This window comes from Crocodylus porosus, unplaced genomic scaffold (assembly GCF_001723895.1).
Source record: "Crocodylus porosus isolate Cpor-Errol unplaced genomic scaffold, CroPor_comp1, whole genome shotgun sequence".
Lineage (NCBI taxonomy): Eukaryota > Metazoa > Chordata > Crocodylia > Crocodylidae > Crocodylus > Crocodylus porosus.
Genome location: NW_017728922.1, coordinates 1,310,730 through 1,325,799, shown reverse-complemented (window position 1 = coordinate 1,325,799; position 15,070 = coordinate 1,310,730). Strand labels below are relative to the sequence as shown.

The 15,070-nt window shown below is 53.1% G+C and overlaps 2 protein-coding genes across 5 annotated transcripts in view; one reads left to right on the top strand and one right to left on the bottom strand.

Annotated features, from left to right (window-relative positions):
• The window catches only part of ZNF335 (zinc finger protein 335), a 30,349-nt gene that overhangs the window by 10,812 nt on the left and 4,467 nt on the right, over positions 1-15,070 (top strand). For all 3 annotated transcript variants that reach the window (XM_019539530.1, XM_019539531.1, XM_019539529.1), the window contains exons 29-30: positions 4,285-4,288; positions 5,088-5,091. In XM_019539530.1, coding sequence (XP_019395075.1) covers positions 4,285-4,288; positions 5,088-5,091 — 8 coding nt within the window. The remainder of the gene's footprint in view (positions 1-4,284; positions 4,289-5,087; positions 5,092-15,070) is intronic.
• Positions 2,383-13,825, bottom strand: PCIF1 (PDX1 C-terminal inhibiting factor 1). 2 transcript variants are annotated; one of them, XM_019539532.1, is made up of 15 exons: positions 13,507-13,825; positions 13,170-13,294; positions 12,564-12,704; positions 10,880-11,010; positions 10,243-10,397; positions 9,815-9,962; positions 9,523-9,606; positions 8,511-8,610; positions 8,158-8,320; positions 7,181-7,353; positions 5,540-5,626; positions 4,939-5,123; positions 4,408-4,501; positions 4,015-4,190; positions 2,383-3,465 (listed from the first exon to the last, which is right to left on the bottom strand). In XM_019539532.1, exons 1-15 carry the CDS (start codon positions 13,628-13,630, stop codon positions 3,207-3,209), a joined length of 2,145 nt encoding a protein of 714 aa, XP_019395077.1. In that variant the 5' UTR covers positions 13,631-13,825; the 3' UTR covers positions 2,383-3,206. The 2 variants fall into 2 exon arrangements, with proteins under 2 accessions (XP_019395077.1, XP_019395079.1); XM_019539534.1 differs by lacking the exons at positions 13,170-13,294; positions 13,507-13,825 and adding an exon at positions 13,011-13,140.

Here is a 15,070-nt window from a genome sequence, read left to right as displayed (position 1 = left end):
CCGGCTCCCTCTCCTCCCCCCAGCTCCAGCTCCGCTGCTGCCTCCCCAGGCCGCCCCGCGGGAGCCGGGAGCGGGAGCGGGAGCAGGAGCAGGAGCAGGGGAAGCCAGGCTCCGTGCTTGGTGCCCCAGCCAGGCAGGGAGCACTGGTGCCTGCTCAGGGAGGTGGAGCCCGCAGGCAGCTTGGTGCAGCGCCCACTACGCAGCTGCCACCCTGCAGCACAGGTAAGACGACTGGATGGTGCCAGCTCACCCCCTGGGGCCCAAGATCCCTGTACAGCCCCACTCTTCCCCTTCCCTGATCTGCTTCAGTCTGGTATTTACTCAGGTTGGGAGAAGAGAACAAGGGGCTGCAGTCCTGACCCGAGTATGGAGTCATGCAGCCACAGTGCACAGTGCCACATACCGCCTCCACAAGCCAGCTGGGAACATTGGGTTCTCTGAGGTTAGAGATCAGGAAAAACTCTCAGAGGAGGGTGCTGAAGCAGTGGAAAGGTCTGCCCCCAGAGGTGGTGGACTCTCCATCCTTGGAGGTGTTTAAGTCCCAGGTAGACAAAGCCTTGGCTGGGATGATACAGCTGGGGCTGGTCCTCCTTTGAGCAGCAGTTAGGACCAGATGTGACCTCCTGAGGTCCCTTCCTACCCTCACCGCTGTCTCTGCTTCCTAATGCATAAGGGCAACCAAGAAGACCAGACAGGCCACCACCTTACGGGGGAAACAGGCAAGCACTGGAGTGTCTGGCAAACACCCTCCTACTCCTTATCAGAGGAGCAGGAAGATGGGTACACTGTTAGCAATGGGCAGCAAACCCTGAGCACCCTGCACAAGGCATGGGGCCCAAGTTACGCCCATAGCCGTACCACTGGCACGCCGAGCTAACACCCTGCACTCACAGGCCATGTCTGCGCCTGAGTAACTGCCTCCATAGCTGGGAAAGCTGCCGAGCTTGTTGCAGAACCAAGCCTGTGGTCAGTCCTCTGAGAACATGGGTCCTCAGAGAAAAGCTATGTGCAGCAGCAACACATGCAGCATCCCACCATCACAGGCCTCCTCTGCTCTCTCCCACCCTCCCATCCAGCTGGAGCCTGGCTCCACCCTTATCCCAAAACTACTCTGGGGCAGGTGTGACAAGATCGGCAGTGAGGGAATGTCCCCACAGAGACCATGCCCAGTACTGGTACCTGCCCTATTTAAAAGGACACTGAAAAATTGGAACAGTTCAGAAATCACTTTAAAAAAAGGGAAGAGAGCCTTAGAAAGCAGGCCTGACATGGAGGGGCTAGAGACGTTTCAGCTCTACGCCAGTGGGAGCAATAGCGAGCTGGGCAGGATGCCACCATGGAGAAAAGGTTTCTGACAGCACCTGGCATGATCCAGAAGACAAGATGCAGCAACTGGAAGCTGAAACTAGGAAGAGTCAGACAGAAAGTGAGAATGAGGGGGGGAATTTGAACCTTAGCAGGGTGAGATGGGCAGCACGCTCTTGCTGGGCATGTTTAAAATAAAGACATCTCGTCTCAAATACACTGGCTGCAGCTCAGCTAGAAGCCAGGGCTTGGTGCAAGGATCACAGGGCACAGCACCCTAATACGAGTTACACAGGTCAGGCCAGACGAGGGCGATGATCCCTCCAAGCTTCCCAGTCCAACCCAACTGCCCCACAACCTCCATGAGCAGGCCACCAACCATCTCACTTGACCCAGATCATCTTTCTAGGGCAGCCGGCTCCCCCTGGGCCACGCTCCACCCCCTTCTGCCCTGGGCCTCTGCAAAGCCCCTCGCTGGCACCTTGGCTAGGAAGTCTGTACCCCCTCCCCACCTCTCCTCAACCTCAACTACTGGGATTTCCTCCTCTTGGGCCTCCAGCCCTGCATCGGACAGTACATCTGCGCTGCCTTTCTCCTGCTCTCACACAGCAGCAAGGCTGAGACGCACGGCCTCAGCTTCACTCAGGGCTCTCAGCAATTCTGAAGCGGCCCCACTCCCGACACAGCCAACGGAGCACTTGCTTGCAAGTCGCTGCCCATGCCCGAGGCCCAAAGGACCCCGTCCTGGAGTTCCAACCTTCTCAGGTGGTCTAGACATTTTAATTCTCTGCAAGGCAGTCTCCCCTTGCCCTTGCCTTTGATCCTCATTATAATGGCATCATGCACCTCCCATAAGGGGGTTGCAGACAAACACCTGCTTTACAGCTTCTGTTAAGAGCTCAATCCACAAGCCCCACAGACTGGCCTCCAAGAGAACAGGTGCAGGTCCTATGTGAACCGATCCTTTCCTAGAGCTAAGCCAGCAGAGCCAGTGAGCAGAAGGGCGAGAGCCTCCCTGTGGGCAGCATGGGGCCGGCCCACGCTGGGCAGGGAGGAATGGCACCGACAGACAGCACGGGGAGCGGAAATGCTGGTTTAATGTTCCTAAGAACTAGGAAAGGGAAATCAAAAATAGACTTTACTTGGCTTCTCTTGGATAAAAGTAATAAAATGGTTAGCGGTGTTAAATTAATCCTTACAAAACAAAACCCACAGAGGTGAAACGGAGCCCAGAAGCTCCAGGTAAAAACCACAATGGCTACAAAACAGCGGCAAAGACCTCTTTACGATAAACTCCTTTTCTCCGCTTTGCTTCGATACGGCAAACAGCATCGGCGCACACGGGACTCATACACGTGGGGCAGGAACACGGATGCTATGGGAACGCCCCCTGCAGGGAGCAGGGGCGCCATGGGCAGAACTATTTACACTATGGACACGGAGCTGTGCTGGTGCTGGGGCCGCAGGACGAGCTGCTGAACCCTGCCTGCTCCCCGCGGGGAAACCGCTACCTGGCTCCCTCCAGGCTATGGCGCTGCCCCTCAGGCCACCTGTCCTGCCCTCCATGCTCACGCCCCAGCTCCAGCTGCCTCCTCCACCGAGCTGTAGTGTTTGAAGGGGCCGCAGACTTGTCCTACTCTTGCTATGTCGGGTCTTGCTGTCCCTTTGCGAGGGCAGCTGCTGATTCCCTTCCCAGGCAGGAGGCTGGGGAGTCCCCTGGCCTCCTGAGGGATGCAGACTTGCAAGTGCACAGAGGAAAGCAAGCAGTGTGGAGTTGCCCAGAGTCCCCCCGGTCCTGGGGCTATGGGCCAGCAGTCTCTCCACCTGTCTGTCACGTCCAGCCTCTCCTTGGGGGTGCAGGGGCCTCTGCCCCCTCTGCCTCTGACCCCACCCTCCACAGTTTAGTTGGGGGTCTCCCGGCTGCTGCTCTGCTCTCGGCCTGTCTCCCGGTCCTTGTCTGCTGTGGAGGACAATGTGGAGGAGGAAGAGGAGCAGGAGGAAGAGGAGGAGCCCGAGGAACTGAGGGTCCGTCCTGAGTGCTTGTAGGCTGTGATGAGCTCCTGTAGCCGGTCGGGTGTGGGCTCCCACTTGGTGAAGCCTGCATTGTTCTGCAGGAAGAGGACAGCTGTGTTGTGCACGGCTTTGTAGTACATCTCCTCTCTGCAAGGGAAGGAACAGGCCCTCAGTGCTTGCTCCATGGGCCCCACCAAACAGTCTATCCACTGCAGTCACTTCCTACAGCCTTGATCATCTCTCCCCCACTCCAACCCTCTTTTAGTTCCAAAGGACAGCACGATTCTGGTCTTAGAAAGAAGGCACATCCATGAGTTACAATACACAAACTTGGAGCATGTGCCCATTTTCTTGTGAGGTCTCTCTCCCCATGTCAGACCACAGACGAAGCTAAGCCCAGCTGTGGTACCCACAGTGGCTGCACAAAACCATCTGAAGGATCACATCGGAGCACCACTGTGTTACTGCCCAGGCAGCCCAGTATCTGGCTATAGCTGCAGTGCTGTTAGCTCCTAGGGAAGGGAAGAGAAGGGAAGGGAAGATGGCTGCCTGGCCAGTCCATTATGTGTCACCGGTTCTGCACCCAATTGACTCCCCTTGAGGCAGAGGATTTCCCAGGGGCCTCTATGCTGCAGTGCACCTCAAGCGCACCCCAGCTCAAGCCCAGCCCCCTTGGGGCCCCAGGGAAAGGCCTACTTTTTGCAGATATGCTGAGACCCGCTGCGATATTCGTGATCGAAGGCTGGCAGGATAAGCTGGTGCCGCTTGAACTTGCTCTGCTCCATCCGGGTCAGGGCTGGTGTCGGAGGGTCCCTCCATTCGGGGATGAAGACAATGAAGGACAGAGGCTCACTGGAGCTCTCCAGCAGTTTCTAATCCAGGAAGAAAAGAACTGTTTTACCCACAGCAGTATCACATACAATGAGCTCAGGAAAGAAAGCAGCGCTTTGGCAAGAGCAGCACCAGATCAGTCAATCCTCAGCAGCCCACTCATTTACAACCTTGTTACTGGGCTACAGGACAGCCATGGATGGAAGGAAGGACTGGCTACACTGGTTCATATAGATCAACATACAGAAGTAAATATACCTCAAAATGAGAGACCATGGCATCCATCAGCTCCTCACAGAATGGTGGATTTGCCTCGAAAGAGCCACTTATGGGGGAAAAATCCAGGCATGGGCTAAAGGGAACAAGAGACGGTCCCAGTCAGAGAGGCTAGGCTGTTAATGCGCACACCTGACAGGACACCCATGTTTGGGACAGGGCAGCCACACAGCTTTACTTCCATGCACAGCCTGCCCCTTTGCTACCTGCGCGGCAGGAAGGATCACCAAGGGGCAGACAGCTGGGAGCCCTCTGGCTGGTGCACGTGTTCAACCTTTTGTCTGAGGTTCCAGGGCGCTGGCAAACCCATGCCAATCTAGGGCCAGACAACCTCTGTAAACCTAACAGTACATCCCTCCTCATCCCACAGACCCTTACCCCAGACCTGCAGGACATCTCCCAGGACAGAGGACCCAGCCCAGCTAACACTGCCCTAAAACCCACAACTACCCCAGCACACCCTGGGCCCAGGTGCCGTGCACACTCATGTCTGCAGCAAAGAGTCAGACTCACCCCCTGGATCCAAAATACCCGTCTGTGTCCAGGAAGGCTGAACAGAACTGTTTGAAATAGCAGTTCAGGGGCGAGGCAAAGCATTCAAAACTCACTCCAAACAGCTTGTGGAGGGCTTCGAAGACGTGCACTGGGAGTGCCCCCTGCAGGCCAGTTCCTTCATACAGGCCGACACCAAACATAATCTGAGGAGAGCAAACCTCTGTGAGCGACTCCAGACAGCCTGTGGGCCTCCACCACTCCTCTCAAAGGCCTCTAAACCCAGGGCCATAGAGTCTCGCATGCCCCTTCTCCAGGTTTGCAGGACCCCATCTTCCTCTCTCACTTACCAAGAATGCCTGCCTCCTCCAGCTGCAGCCCACTGCCTCCCTCCACCACTTGCAAAACTGAGACTCGGCTCATGAACAGCCCAAGACTGCAGGTTCCTTTTGCTCTTCTCCCAGCAAGTGGCCTGAGGCAAGGGCCAGGGAATAGCTCTCCCAGCAGGGAACCCCGTTTTAAAGTCTTAGGAAAAACCCGGCATACCCCAACTGCCAATAAGTACAGATACACAATTCCATCAGTACTGACTGGTGCTCAAAAGCTGCAAAAGGACTAGTACCTGATATCGACGGAGAAGGCACCATACCCTGGGCAGAAACTTCTCAAAGCCAGAATCATCAATGCAACTGTACCGATAGAGGAGCCACTGAAAAAGAAACCCAGGTTGTTAGAAGGAAAAAAAAGAGACAACCCCCACCTCCCCCCCAGTAATAGTAGGATGAGGACAGGTGTAGGAGGGAGCCGCAGGGTGCTGGAGCAAGAAGAAATCAGAGCTGGCAGGTGCTGCTGCAGGAACACAGGGATGCAGAGATGCGACAGGCATGAAGGACATGGAAGGAGAACCCCGAGGCTCTACACAGCATTTCTAGTACCTCTCCAGGGGAAATGTCCACTTTCACTGCCTCTACACGCTGCAGGCTATGAACCATCAACATACCACTCCCTCACCACCCTCTGTCTAGCACCGAGAACCCTGCAGCCAGGATGACAGGTCTCTCCACGTCAGCCAACAGGGATCCTCCCTGATAGTAGGAGCCATCTTAATTGCAGCAGACAGTATTTAACATGCATGCAAGAGCAGTATCTACAGACTTCAACCAGGTCAAGGCCCTGCCATGGCAGGCATTGCCCACACATAACAGCAATGCCACTTTCCAGCCCACAGAGCTTGCTGTTTCTCAGACTGCATATATTTAAAGGCAAGGACAATGGCTTCTGACACATTTATCCTGCGCCTGGCACTGTGGGTCTCCAGCCTGCCTGATCTAGACCCTGTGAATAGTTCTGGCTCTGCTATTGACTAACACACTCCTGCAGGCTGAGGGGCACACTTAGGCAAAACCCATTTTTTTCCCCTGGTGATAAATGATTTATTGATAAAATAGAAGTTTCTGTAAAATAACTTGGTTTTACCCAAGCTTCTTGGGAGGGAAGAACCATTTCTGACCAGGCTGGTGAAGCGTCTACAAAGCTGTCTACAGGTTTCTGTGGCATTCCTGAATGAAGCATAGACCTGTCACATCCCACACTCCAGCACTGGTCAACTTGCGATGCGTCAAAAATAGATGTACAGATCATGACACACCTAAGTGCTCAGGCAGGATGGGGGATTCCATCCTGACCTTTCCCCTAGTCCCTAAAATACAGCACCACGCTGTTATCATCTGCACCATCCCAAACACTAGTGCCCACAACACTGTGTGCGCAAGGAGTTTTGCATTATGACTCAGCGTGACAGGCCCCTGCTTCACGTGATGCCTACACATTCTGCAAGGAATTATTTCCTTTACGCAGCTTTAAATGGACTGCGCCACATGTTTAGCTGAGTGAGCTCTTTGTTTTCAAGCTGAGGGGCAGGGTTAACAGATGTAGTAATCAGCTTTCACTCAGACCCTTCAGAACTCTGAATCCCATCCTCAGTCCATGAATGTGGCTTTGTTGTTGCAGTTCCTGATCACACAGTGATGCCTAGTTAAGCCTCTGTAGCACCCCATCCCCCTCCCACAGCCTCTGCATTCTCCCTCTCTTTTTCAAGGTAAAACAACCCAAATTGGGAAGAATTCTCCTCGTAACATGGAAGAAGAGACCTTTCCACTGCAGACTCCCTATGTGGAGGGCAAGGGGGGGATTGAGACCTGTCTCTCAGAAAGTAGCTCACAGCTGCGCCTCCCGCTCTTCAGCACCAGAACTCGGCTCTTACCAACTTGCTGAAGAAGTTGCGGCTCACTTTCACCATCTCCCCCTTGTACCGCACACAGGCCACGTTGTTCTCCATGTGCATCTCTACGCTGGGGAGCGGTGGGGAAGGGATGGCCAGTCTCACGGGGTAACAGTATACAAGTCGGTCCTGGACCTCTGGAGCTTCTACTTCAGCTGTGGGGAACACAGAGGAAGAGCTACATTAGACTCCATGCAACTCAAGAAGACAGACCCCACCCCCTCCACCCCAAGCACAAGGAGCCGAGACCCCAGCGAAGGGGGAATGGCTGCACCTCAGATACACAAGGTAACTGCAAGATCAGAGGAACCTAGCCTGCTTGGGACCGTCACTTGCACAGCTGGGGAGTTAGGAAACCACCTCAGTGCAGAGCCGCTGGCTGTGGGCAGCAAGGCTCTACACTCTGTCCAACAGCATTTCTACCTGATGCAACAGCTCTGGAATGTTGCATCTGAGCAAATGCTCCTGGCCAGGGACTGTTCAGAGTGCTCCGAGCCTTGGGAATGTGGCAGAGAAGGGAATGGGGGAAGCACAGTTCCCTTGGTGTGAATGGGAAGGGAAGCGCCTTGGGCAGATGGGAAGGGGATGAAGGAGTCCTTGAAACAGAGGAGCGTGGAAAAGTGAGATGGGGGAGTTTGTGGGAATAGAGGAAGGCCAGCACAGCATATGCAGTGCACTTAGCCCACAGAAGCTACAAAGTGTGAGACCACAGCATTTTCAGGGAGATTATTCACAGCATAACTGCTGGCATTGGTGTCTCAGCTGTACCCCCACCAGGCCATCCTGTCAGCAAAGGCCAGCACTGGATTTGTTGCTTGAAATCTCCCCAGAACTCAGAAAGAACAAGCCCCACAACAACGAGCCGATTCGAGTGGGGCAGGCCAAGCTGCACCGCACCATGCCTCATTACATCATCCTGCGTGGCACTGCACTGCCTCGCTCGAAAGTGTGTTGCCTACCGGAGATATTGTTCTCTTTGAGAATGGCGAGGTGCTTCTCCCGGATTCGCTTGACGTACTCGAGTGAGATGTAGTAAATCTTACTGCAGATGCCTTCGACCGAGTCCTTCGCTGCAGCCGACACGTGCGGCCCACACTGCTTACGCAGGTGCTCCAGGCGGTCCTGCAGGGGCAGGGAGAGAGGCCCTCGCACTACTATCACCACATCATCCAAAGGTTTGCATGGATTTTGACATGCGCCTGACAACTCTCTGCTACCTCACAGAGCCGGGGGAAGGGAGAAGAATATCAGTCTTCTCAGTGATGACCTTCTCCCTGGGCCCAGGCATTCACCTGGAAGGGTATGTACTGACCATGTAGTCCTCCTTAGAGGCCGAGTGGTCCCGCCGCAGCCAGCTGAAGGTGTCCTCCACATTCCACTTCACCACTTTCCTGCTGTCAGGTGATGCACTCCTGTACACAAGGGAAGAAGGCATTTAGCAACTGTGTTCTTCCAAGCAGAGCTTTTGAGCCATGAAGGAACATGGCAAGAGTGTCCTCCTCACTATGATACCCTCTCACTGCCTTGCAGGACTCCTGTGGAGAACACCTCTCAAAAGTCTGCCAACCACATTCTCTCTGAACTGCAAGGTACTGATTGCTCTCCTCTCAGCAAGAGAGAGAAATCAAGGATCTGTCCTAACAGACTTGGCCCTCCACTCTAGAGGTGGCCACAAACCAGATGCTTCAAGAGGAAGGCATCAAGTCCTTCCTCTCCTCCCCAGGTAAGTTTCAACCTCCTGCTGAGGAGCCCCAACTACACTGAGGCTTACTCACACTGTGCAACTGCACACTTCAGAGTCAGAAAGAAAGACACCCCCCTACCTCTGAAGCAAAAGTATTTCTAGCCCTTGCCATTTTTCCCTGACAGGATTATTCATTAACATTGTCTCACCTTCCCATGTTGACCAAGCCATTTGCCTCCATCCTACCCTGCGGCAGAGCAGTCACACCTACTGTAATAAGGCCCCTCCTATTCATTTCAAATCGGTTGCTGTTTGATAGCACCAAGGATCTACCTTTCCTCTACCATCTCAGAGCCATTTGGTCGCCTTTTGTCTTTCTCTATGCCTCACTCCCCCTGCTCATGATTCTTCTTTCAAACTGAAAAGACTAAATCTTCCCCACCTCTCTTCCTACTGACTTCCTGCTGCAACAAGGCACCTCCAAACATTCACCCTGCCTTTCTTGGGAATATTCTTGCCTCACTTTGGCCTCACTGGGTAGAGGTGACTGACAGTGAACGGAAACAAAGGTGGGACACAACAGCCATTTCTAGCAAGGCCTTTGAACGGTCTCTTTTCTAAACACAAGAGAAAAGCCAACCTGGATTCAATAAGCCGTTTTGCAGCCTCCGCATACTTGAAGAGCAGTCGTTTGGCTTCCTCCCGGAACTTGATTCGGGATAATCTAAAGTAAACGCAAGCGCACGTGTCAGGGTCAGCCTGTCTGCTATCGCTCCGGCAGGCAGTATCAGGCTCAGCTTCTAGCCTTCCCATCACAATTCCCTGCTACTTCATAAGGGAAAAGGGAAATCCAGAAGCAACAAGCCCATGAGAGAAGCCACTGGACCATCCCAAGCCAGCATACCCTGAGGCGTGCCCTGTGCAAGCAGTACCTGATGGGAATGTCATTCATGATTTCTCTAAACATGGAGGGAGAGACTACGGGTTCGCAGTCACTCGGTAACAGAGGGTCTGTCCCTTTGTCCACCACTTTCCGCTCCAACATCCAGCGATTAAACGATTCCCGTGGGGGGTCAATCCCTGGGGGAACACAGCAGGGTCCAATTAGAGCTCTTTAGTATTAGTCTTGCGGTACTGCCCAAAGGATCTGATCAGAACAGCACCTGTGTCCCTGGGTGCAACCTGCCCAACATGCTTACTGCATCAGACTGTGCTGAAGAGAGCAGAGCAGCCACAGAGGGAAGGCAGGGTACGAGGAAGAAAAGACAAAGCAGAAAAGCAGAGCGCAACTGGAGAGAAGGGAAAGCAAAGCACTGCAGTGCTGGGGAAAGAGGTACAGAAAGAGATGGACGAAATTTACCCTCTCGCTGCTGGCACAGCTCCCGGTAATGCTGTCGCAGTTTCAGCATGAGCTGGGACCGAAGCAGCTCCACTTCAGGGTGCGGAGGTAGCACTTCAGAAGGTGCCCTCTGCTTAATCACTGCGTTTGTCTGGATGTCCAGGTCCCAATACACTCTATGGCAGAAGCAACCATCATAAGGACAGTCAGACTGCTCGTCACATACAACCCCCCAGAGCCACCCCACTTTGCAGAAGGCACCTTGGGATGTATGATCAGCCAAACTGAACTGTTAAGATTTCCCACAACCGGCATGCGCACCAGTTAAGCTTCCTTTCAAAGGACCCTAATGTATTACCAAAGAGAAAACAGGGGACCTCTGTGGTATATTTTCTTGGACCAACTGTATAGATGCAAAAGCTGTTAGACAAGCTTTTGGGCATCAGGTACCTCTCCTCAGGTGACCTTCACATCAAAGGTAAAGCATGAGAAATGGCATGAAAGTTTGTCCACTGGTTCTCCAAACTGTATAGTAGGTCCAAGAAAAGGTATCACAAAAGAATTCCTGCTTCTCAGACATTTTCTGAGCCTTCGCAGCTACAGCAACACTCCAGCCCTAGTACAAGGAGATGGCAAAGGAAAAGTGGAGATGACTCACTCAGTTGGTCGCAGAAGAGCTGCCTGTTGTTTATCTTCAGGAGAAACACACCATAACTTTACAACAGAGGTGCCCGGAATGCTGGGAGAGCTGGGGACTGGCTGCGCAGAAGGGGTCCCTGGAACATCAACCTGAGCGGAAGAGATGCCAAACATTACACCAAAAGGCAGGCGCAAGGGCATCAGACCCATTACCTCTGAATCACTCCCTTTTCAGCACACAGTTCAGAACGGGCAGGTGGACTGCTAGAAACAAGTGGTAGCACGGGCAAGTATGGGTCTCTACACTGCACCATGGCTCAGTCGCAGTCCACTAGCCAGGCACTCTCATTCCCCTACCGACTCAAGCAAAACAGCCCCTTGATATAGGCTTAAGTCTGCTTTCCTTTTCCTGTTTCTTAGGTGCTAGACATCCTAGTCTGAGCACAGTATATCAACACAGCTCTCCCCTGACCTTCAACGGATTTGGGGTCCAAGATCCCGGCCCTCTTGGTCTCCATTTCTAATACAGGTCTTGTGCATGAAAGCAGCTCACCATACAGTGTCTTTGCACAGAGCCAGCCACAAGACATGTGCTTACTCTATGAGTCTCAGCTAAGGAAGCCTGAACATCTCCTGTTGCACACCAGGACAGTTTACGGAGGATCTCCTCAGACCTCATAGATTCTTGGCCAGAAAGTCCTCCAGGACACCTTCCTGAGACGTTTTCCCTGATGGCCCAAAGCCCCAATATCCCACCAAAGCAACAGCTGCAAAGATCAGAGGACTTTCTCTTTGCCACCTGTTTGTGCTTGCTACGGCAGTGCTCGGATTCGGTCACCACAGTCGTTGGTCAACAGCAGGAAAGTGTGTTTCACTCCTGCCTTGGCTAGTGCTTCCCAGCACTCACCTCCTCTCACAAACGAGCATCACCCTGAGGACGCAGCCTACCCACTTCAAGTTTAGTGTGGAATGGGATGCATACTCAGCTCTTCATGCCTATGAGGACTTTCTGATTAGCATTCTCATTTGGCACAGGGCCTCATTTCAGGCAGGTTGGCAAGAGGCCTCACTTTCAAGCCAGCAGTCTTTGAGACACCAGGCATTGCCCACTTGTTGCCCGGTACTTAGACATCACCTGTCGTCTCATTTAGTCAAGACGTCTGCTGTTCTTATTTCAGCAGTAGCCCAATATAGTCACTTTTTCCTCAGTAGCTTGCATCTTCCCTCAACACTCAAAGGGGTTCCTATAGGAACCTCAATGAGAAACTCTTTTTTCATTGTTGGCCAATCCTTCAGAAGCCTCTCTTCCTTCTAAACTTCTGCTATATCGAACATAAACTCTAGAGTTTAAATTCTGAACTGGACACTCTTAAAAGGTACCTTACAAACATGGCCTCAGAGAGAAATGTGGGGACCTGGTACCTCCTGGCATGTACTGGACTAAGGTCCCTTACTATGAGTGCTAGAAACAAGAAATAGAGCAATTCTAGGCTGAAATCTTAAGTCTGAAATATTTTTCTAGAGATCACACTTCTACTTTGCTTACACATACCACTTGCAATTACTGTTCTACTCATTAAAACGTTCCCTTAATAGGCATTAAAAGTCTTATATTCTGCCACCCCCGCTGAGCTGAGGGGCCTGGTACAATTATATCCCTACTCCCCACCTCTCACACACCCTTACAAAAAACCATGACCCACCTTAGCTTTTTTCATGCTGTTACCACTAGGCTGAACTTCCTCAGAGAATCTCCTCTTCCTCTGCTTGCTCTCTGCAGTGCTCTCCACCACTCCTGCTCCTTCTAGAGGCATGGGAGCTGCGTTCAATCCCAGAGGGTCCGACTAGGAAAATATAGGAAAAAAAACCTGCACTAAGACTCATCATCTCAAATTTCCACTGCCCCAAAATCCCAACTGGAGACGACAAACTCTCATCTTTCCCACTCCCCAAGTGAAGAGAGGCTGGGTCACTTTATGGTGACACATGCAGAGATCAAGTCTTATATTTTCAGACTGCATCTGGCTAATTTTTGAATGACTTGGGTGTGAAACAAATGTCAGACGGGACTTCTGCAGAATGAGCTTCCTCTCTGCAGTGCGTGTGAATAATTTCATCATCTGGGACAACACAAGTGAGGAATGTCTTACCACAGCCAGACAAGTCTCTTGTGGCAAGACAAGCATTCCACTGTGGTACCCAAACAGCGCCAGGCAGGATTATCTTCAGACCCTCAGGAAAAGGCCTCCTGTCCTCTCTCCACATGCTATGAGACTGCAGCACAGCCCCTGTGAGGAGCAGTTACTCACTATGACATCGTGCTGTCCCAGGACAGGCATTTCCCACAGCGACTGGTTAGTGAAGCGGTTGAAATAATAAGGGCGATTCTCCCGTTTGCTCCAGCACTTCTCCCAGCCAGCCTGCACCAGCTCATCTGTAAGACAAGCAAAGGAGTCAAGGCAAGCCCAGTCTCAGAGAGCAGCCCTGCCTTCCAGACCCCATTGCTGTCACAGCACACAGCAAATGCTTGTCCCCAAGATTCCCTCAACTGCTTCAACAAGCTCATCTGAAGCCTCCTCCTCCTGCTGCTGCTACCCCTGCACCTCGTGATCCCATCTCTGAGCCCCTAAGAAACAGGACAAGTACCAGGCAGGTCCTGCACCAGTCGGATGGGCTTGGGGGAGCTGGGCTGGTTCTGGTTGGAAGTGCCAGGTGAGTGACTCATCAGAGATGCTTCCTCCCTGGGGCTGCCGTGATTCTCATTGGCCATTTCTCAGCATCTGCCCTAGAGAAAATATGCAAAAAAACCTGCATCATGATTCATCCCAGGACGTCCCTGCGCTCAAAGCCAGCGGGCCAATTCTACAGCACCGCACTCCTGAATCAGTCATGGATCTGGGGATGGGGAAAACAAAGCAGCACCTGAGAGATGAAAAATACCTACTTGTTAACCTCACTATAAACTAATTTTTAGGGACTGCGAGCAGCACAAGAAAGGGTGATCAGTTGAAATGTGTGCACTCCCAGCGTGGTCAACTGGCCCTATCAAGAGAAGTTAAACATCTGAGCCCCACAATCACCTGGGAGCAAACAGGGCAGGTGACAGAAATCATTCCTTGCCTGGGAGCATATGCCAACACCTCAGGAAAGGAGCCCACCTTACCTACCCACTTACCTCTACAAAACAGCGTAAGATGAAACAACACGCACGCACACAAATTTTGTACAGTTTTAAACATACAGTGTTTATTGAATATTCACCCACTAAGTAAAATACCTCCAGGGCCCTGGTTGAAAGTCTCCAGGGCCCTGGTTGAAAGTCAACCAGCGAGACCCTGAGGCACAAGCACAGACAGCAAGACAGGGACCCCCAGGTCTCGACTCACTGCGAGGCCTTGGACAAGTTGCTTTGCTCCTCTACTTCAGTTCCTTCATCCGCACAGTGGGAGAGATGCTCCAATCCACGGGGCAGGAGGCACGTGGCAGTTAGCTCAGACTGCGCCACGCAAAGTGCAGCAGGCATATCGTTAAATGTCATCAGTTACGGCAATGTCTCCAGGCCCCCTTGCTACAAAGCCATCACAATACTGCTAGCACCGAACCAAGCGCTGTGCTCTGCCCCCTTGCAACGCCCGCTGCTGCGAGGGATGACCGCTGAGCAGCTTCTAGCAATCGTTTTGTCCCAGACACCCAGTGCCTGCAGCGTCCCCCTCCGCCCCATCTCTCCACAATAGTGAGGGCAAATACTAAATAAGTTTGGGGACTACCCATCCGAGCTCGTATCTGACTATGTGCAGCTGCCCATCCTGACTGCATATCTGCTCCTCCTAAAACAACTGGTAGTGCCATGAGCCAGGTACAAAGGGCAGCCGAGGAGCCGTGAGAAACGGCGATGATAGAAACAGAGCCGCGTCGGTCGTCTGCCTCTCGCGGGGATTGAGATGTTGCCGCGCGTCCGACGCGAGCCTCAAGTCGCAGCCAAGCAGCGCCTCCCGCCAACCTGCAGGAGCAGGCAGCCGCTTGGCACCCAGGCCAGCAGGGTGGGGCGGGGGGGCCAGCGCACACCAGCGCCCGGGCGCTCGCAGCGACGTGAGCAGCAGACAGGCTGGCTCGCTGCAACGGGGCTAGCGCAAGCAGCGGGAGCAGCTCTGTGGTGCCCGGGCGAGAGCGGGGCCCACGCTGCTGACAGCTCCTGTCTCGCGCAGGACCA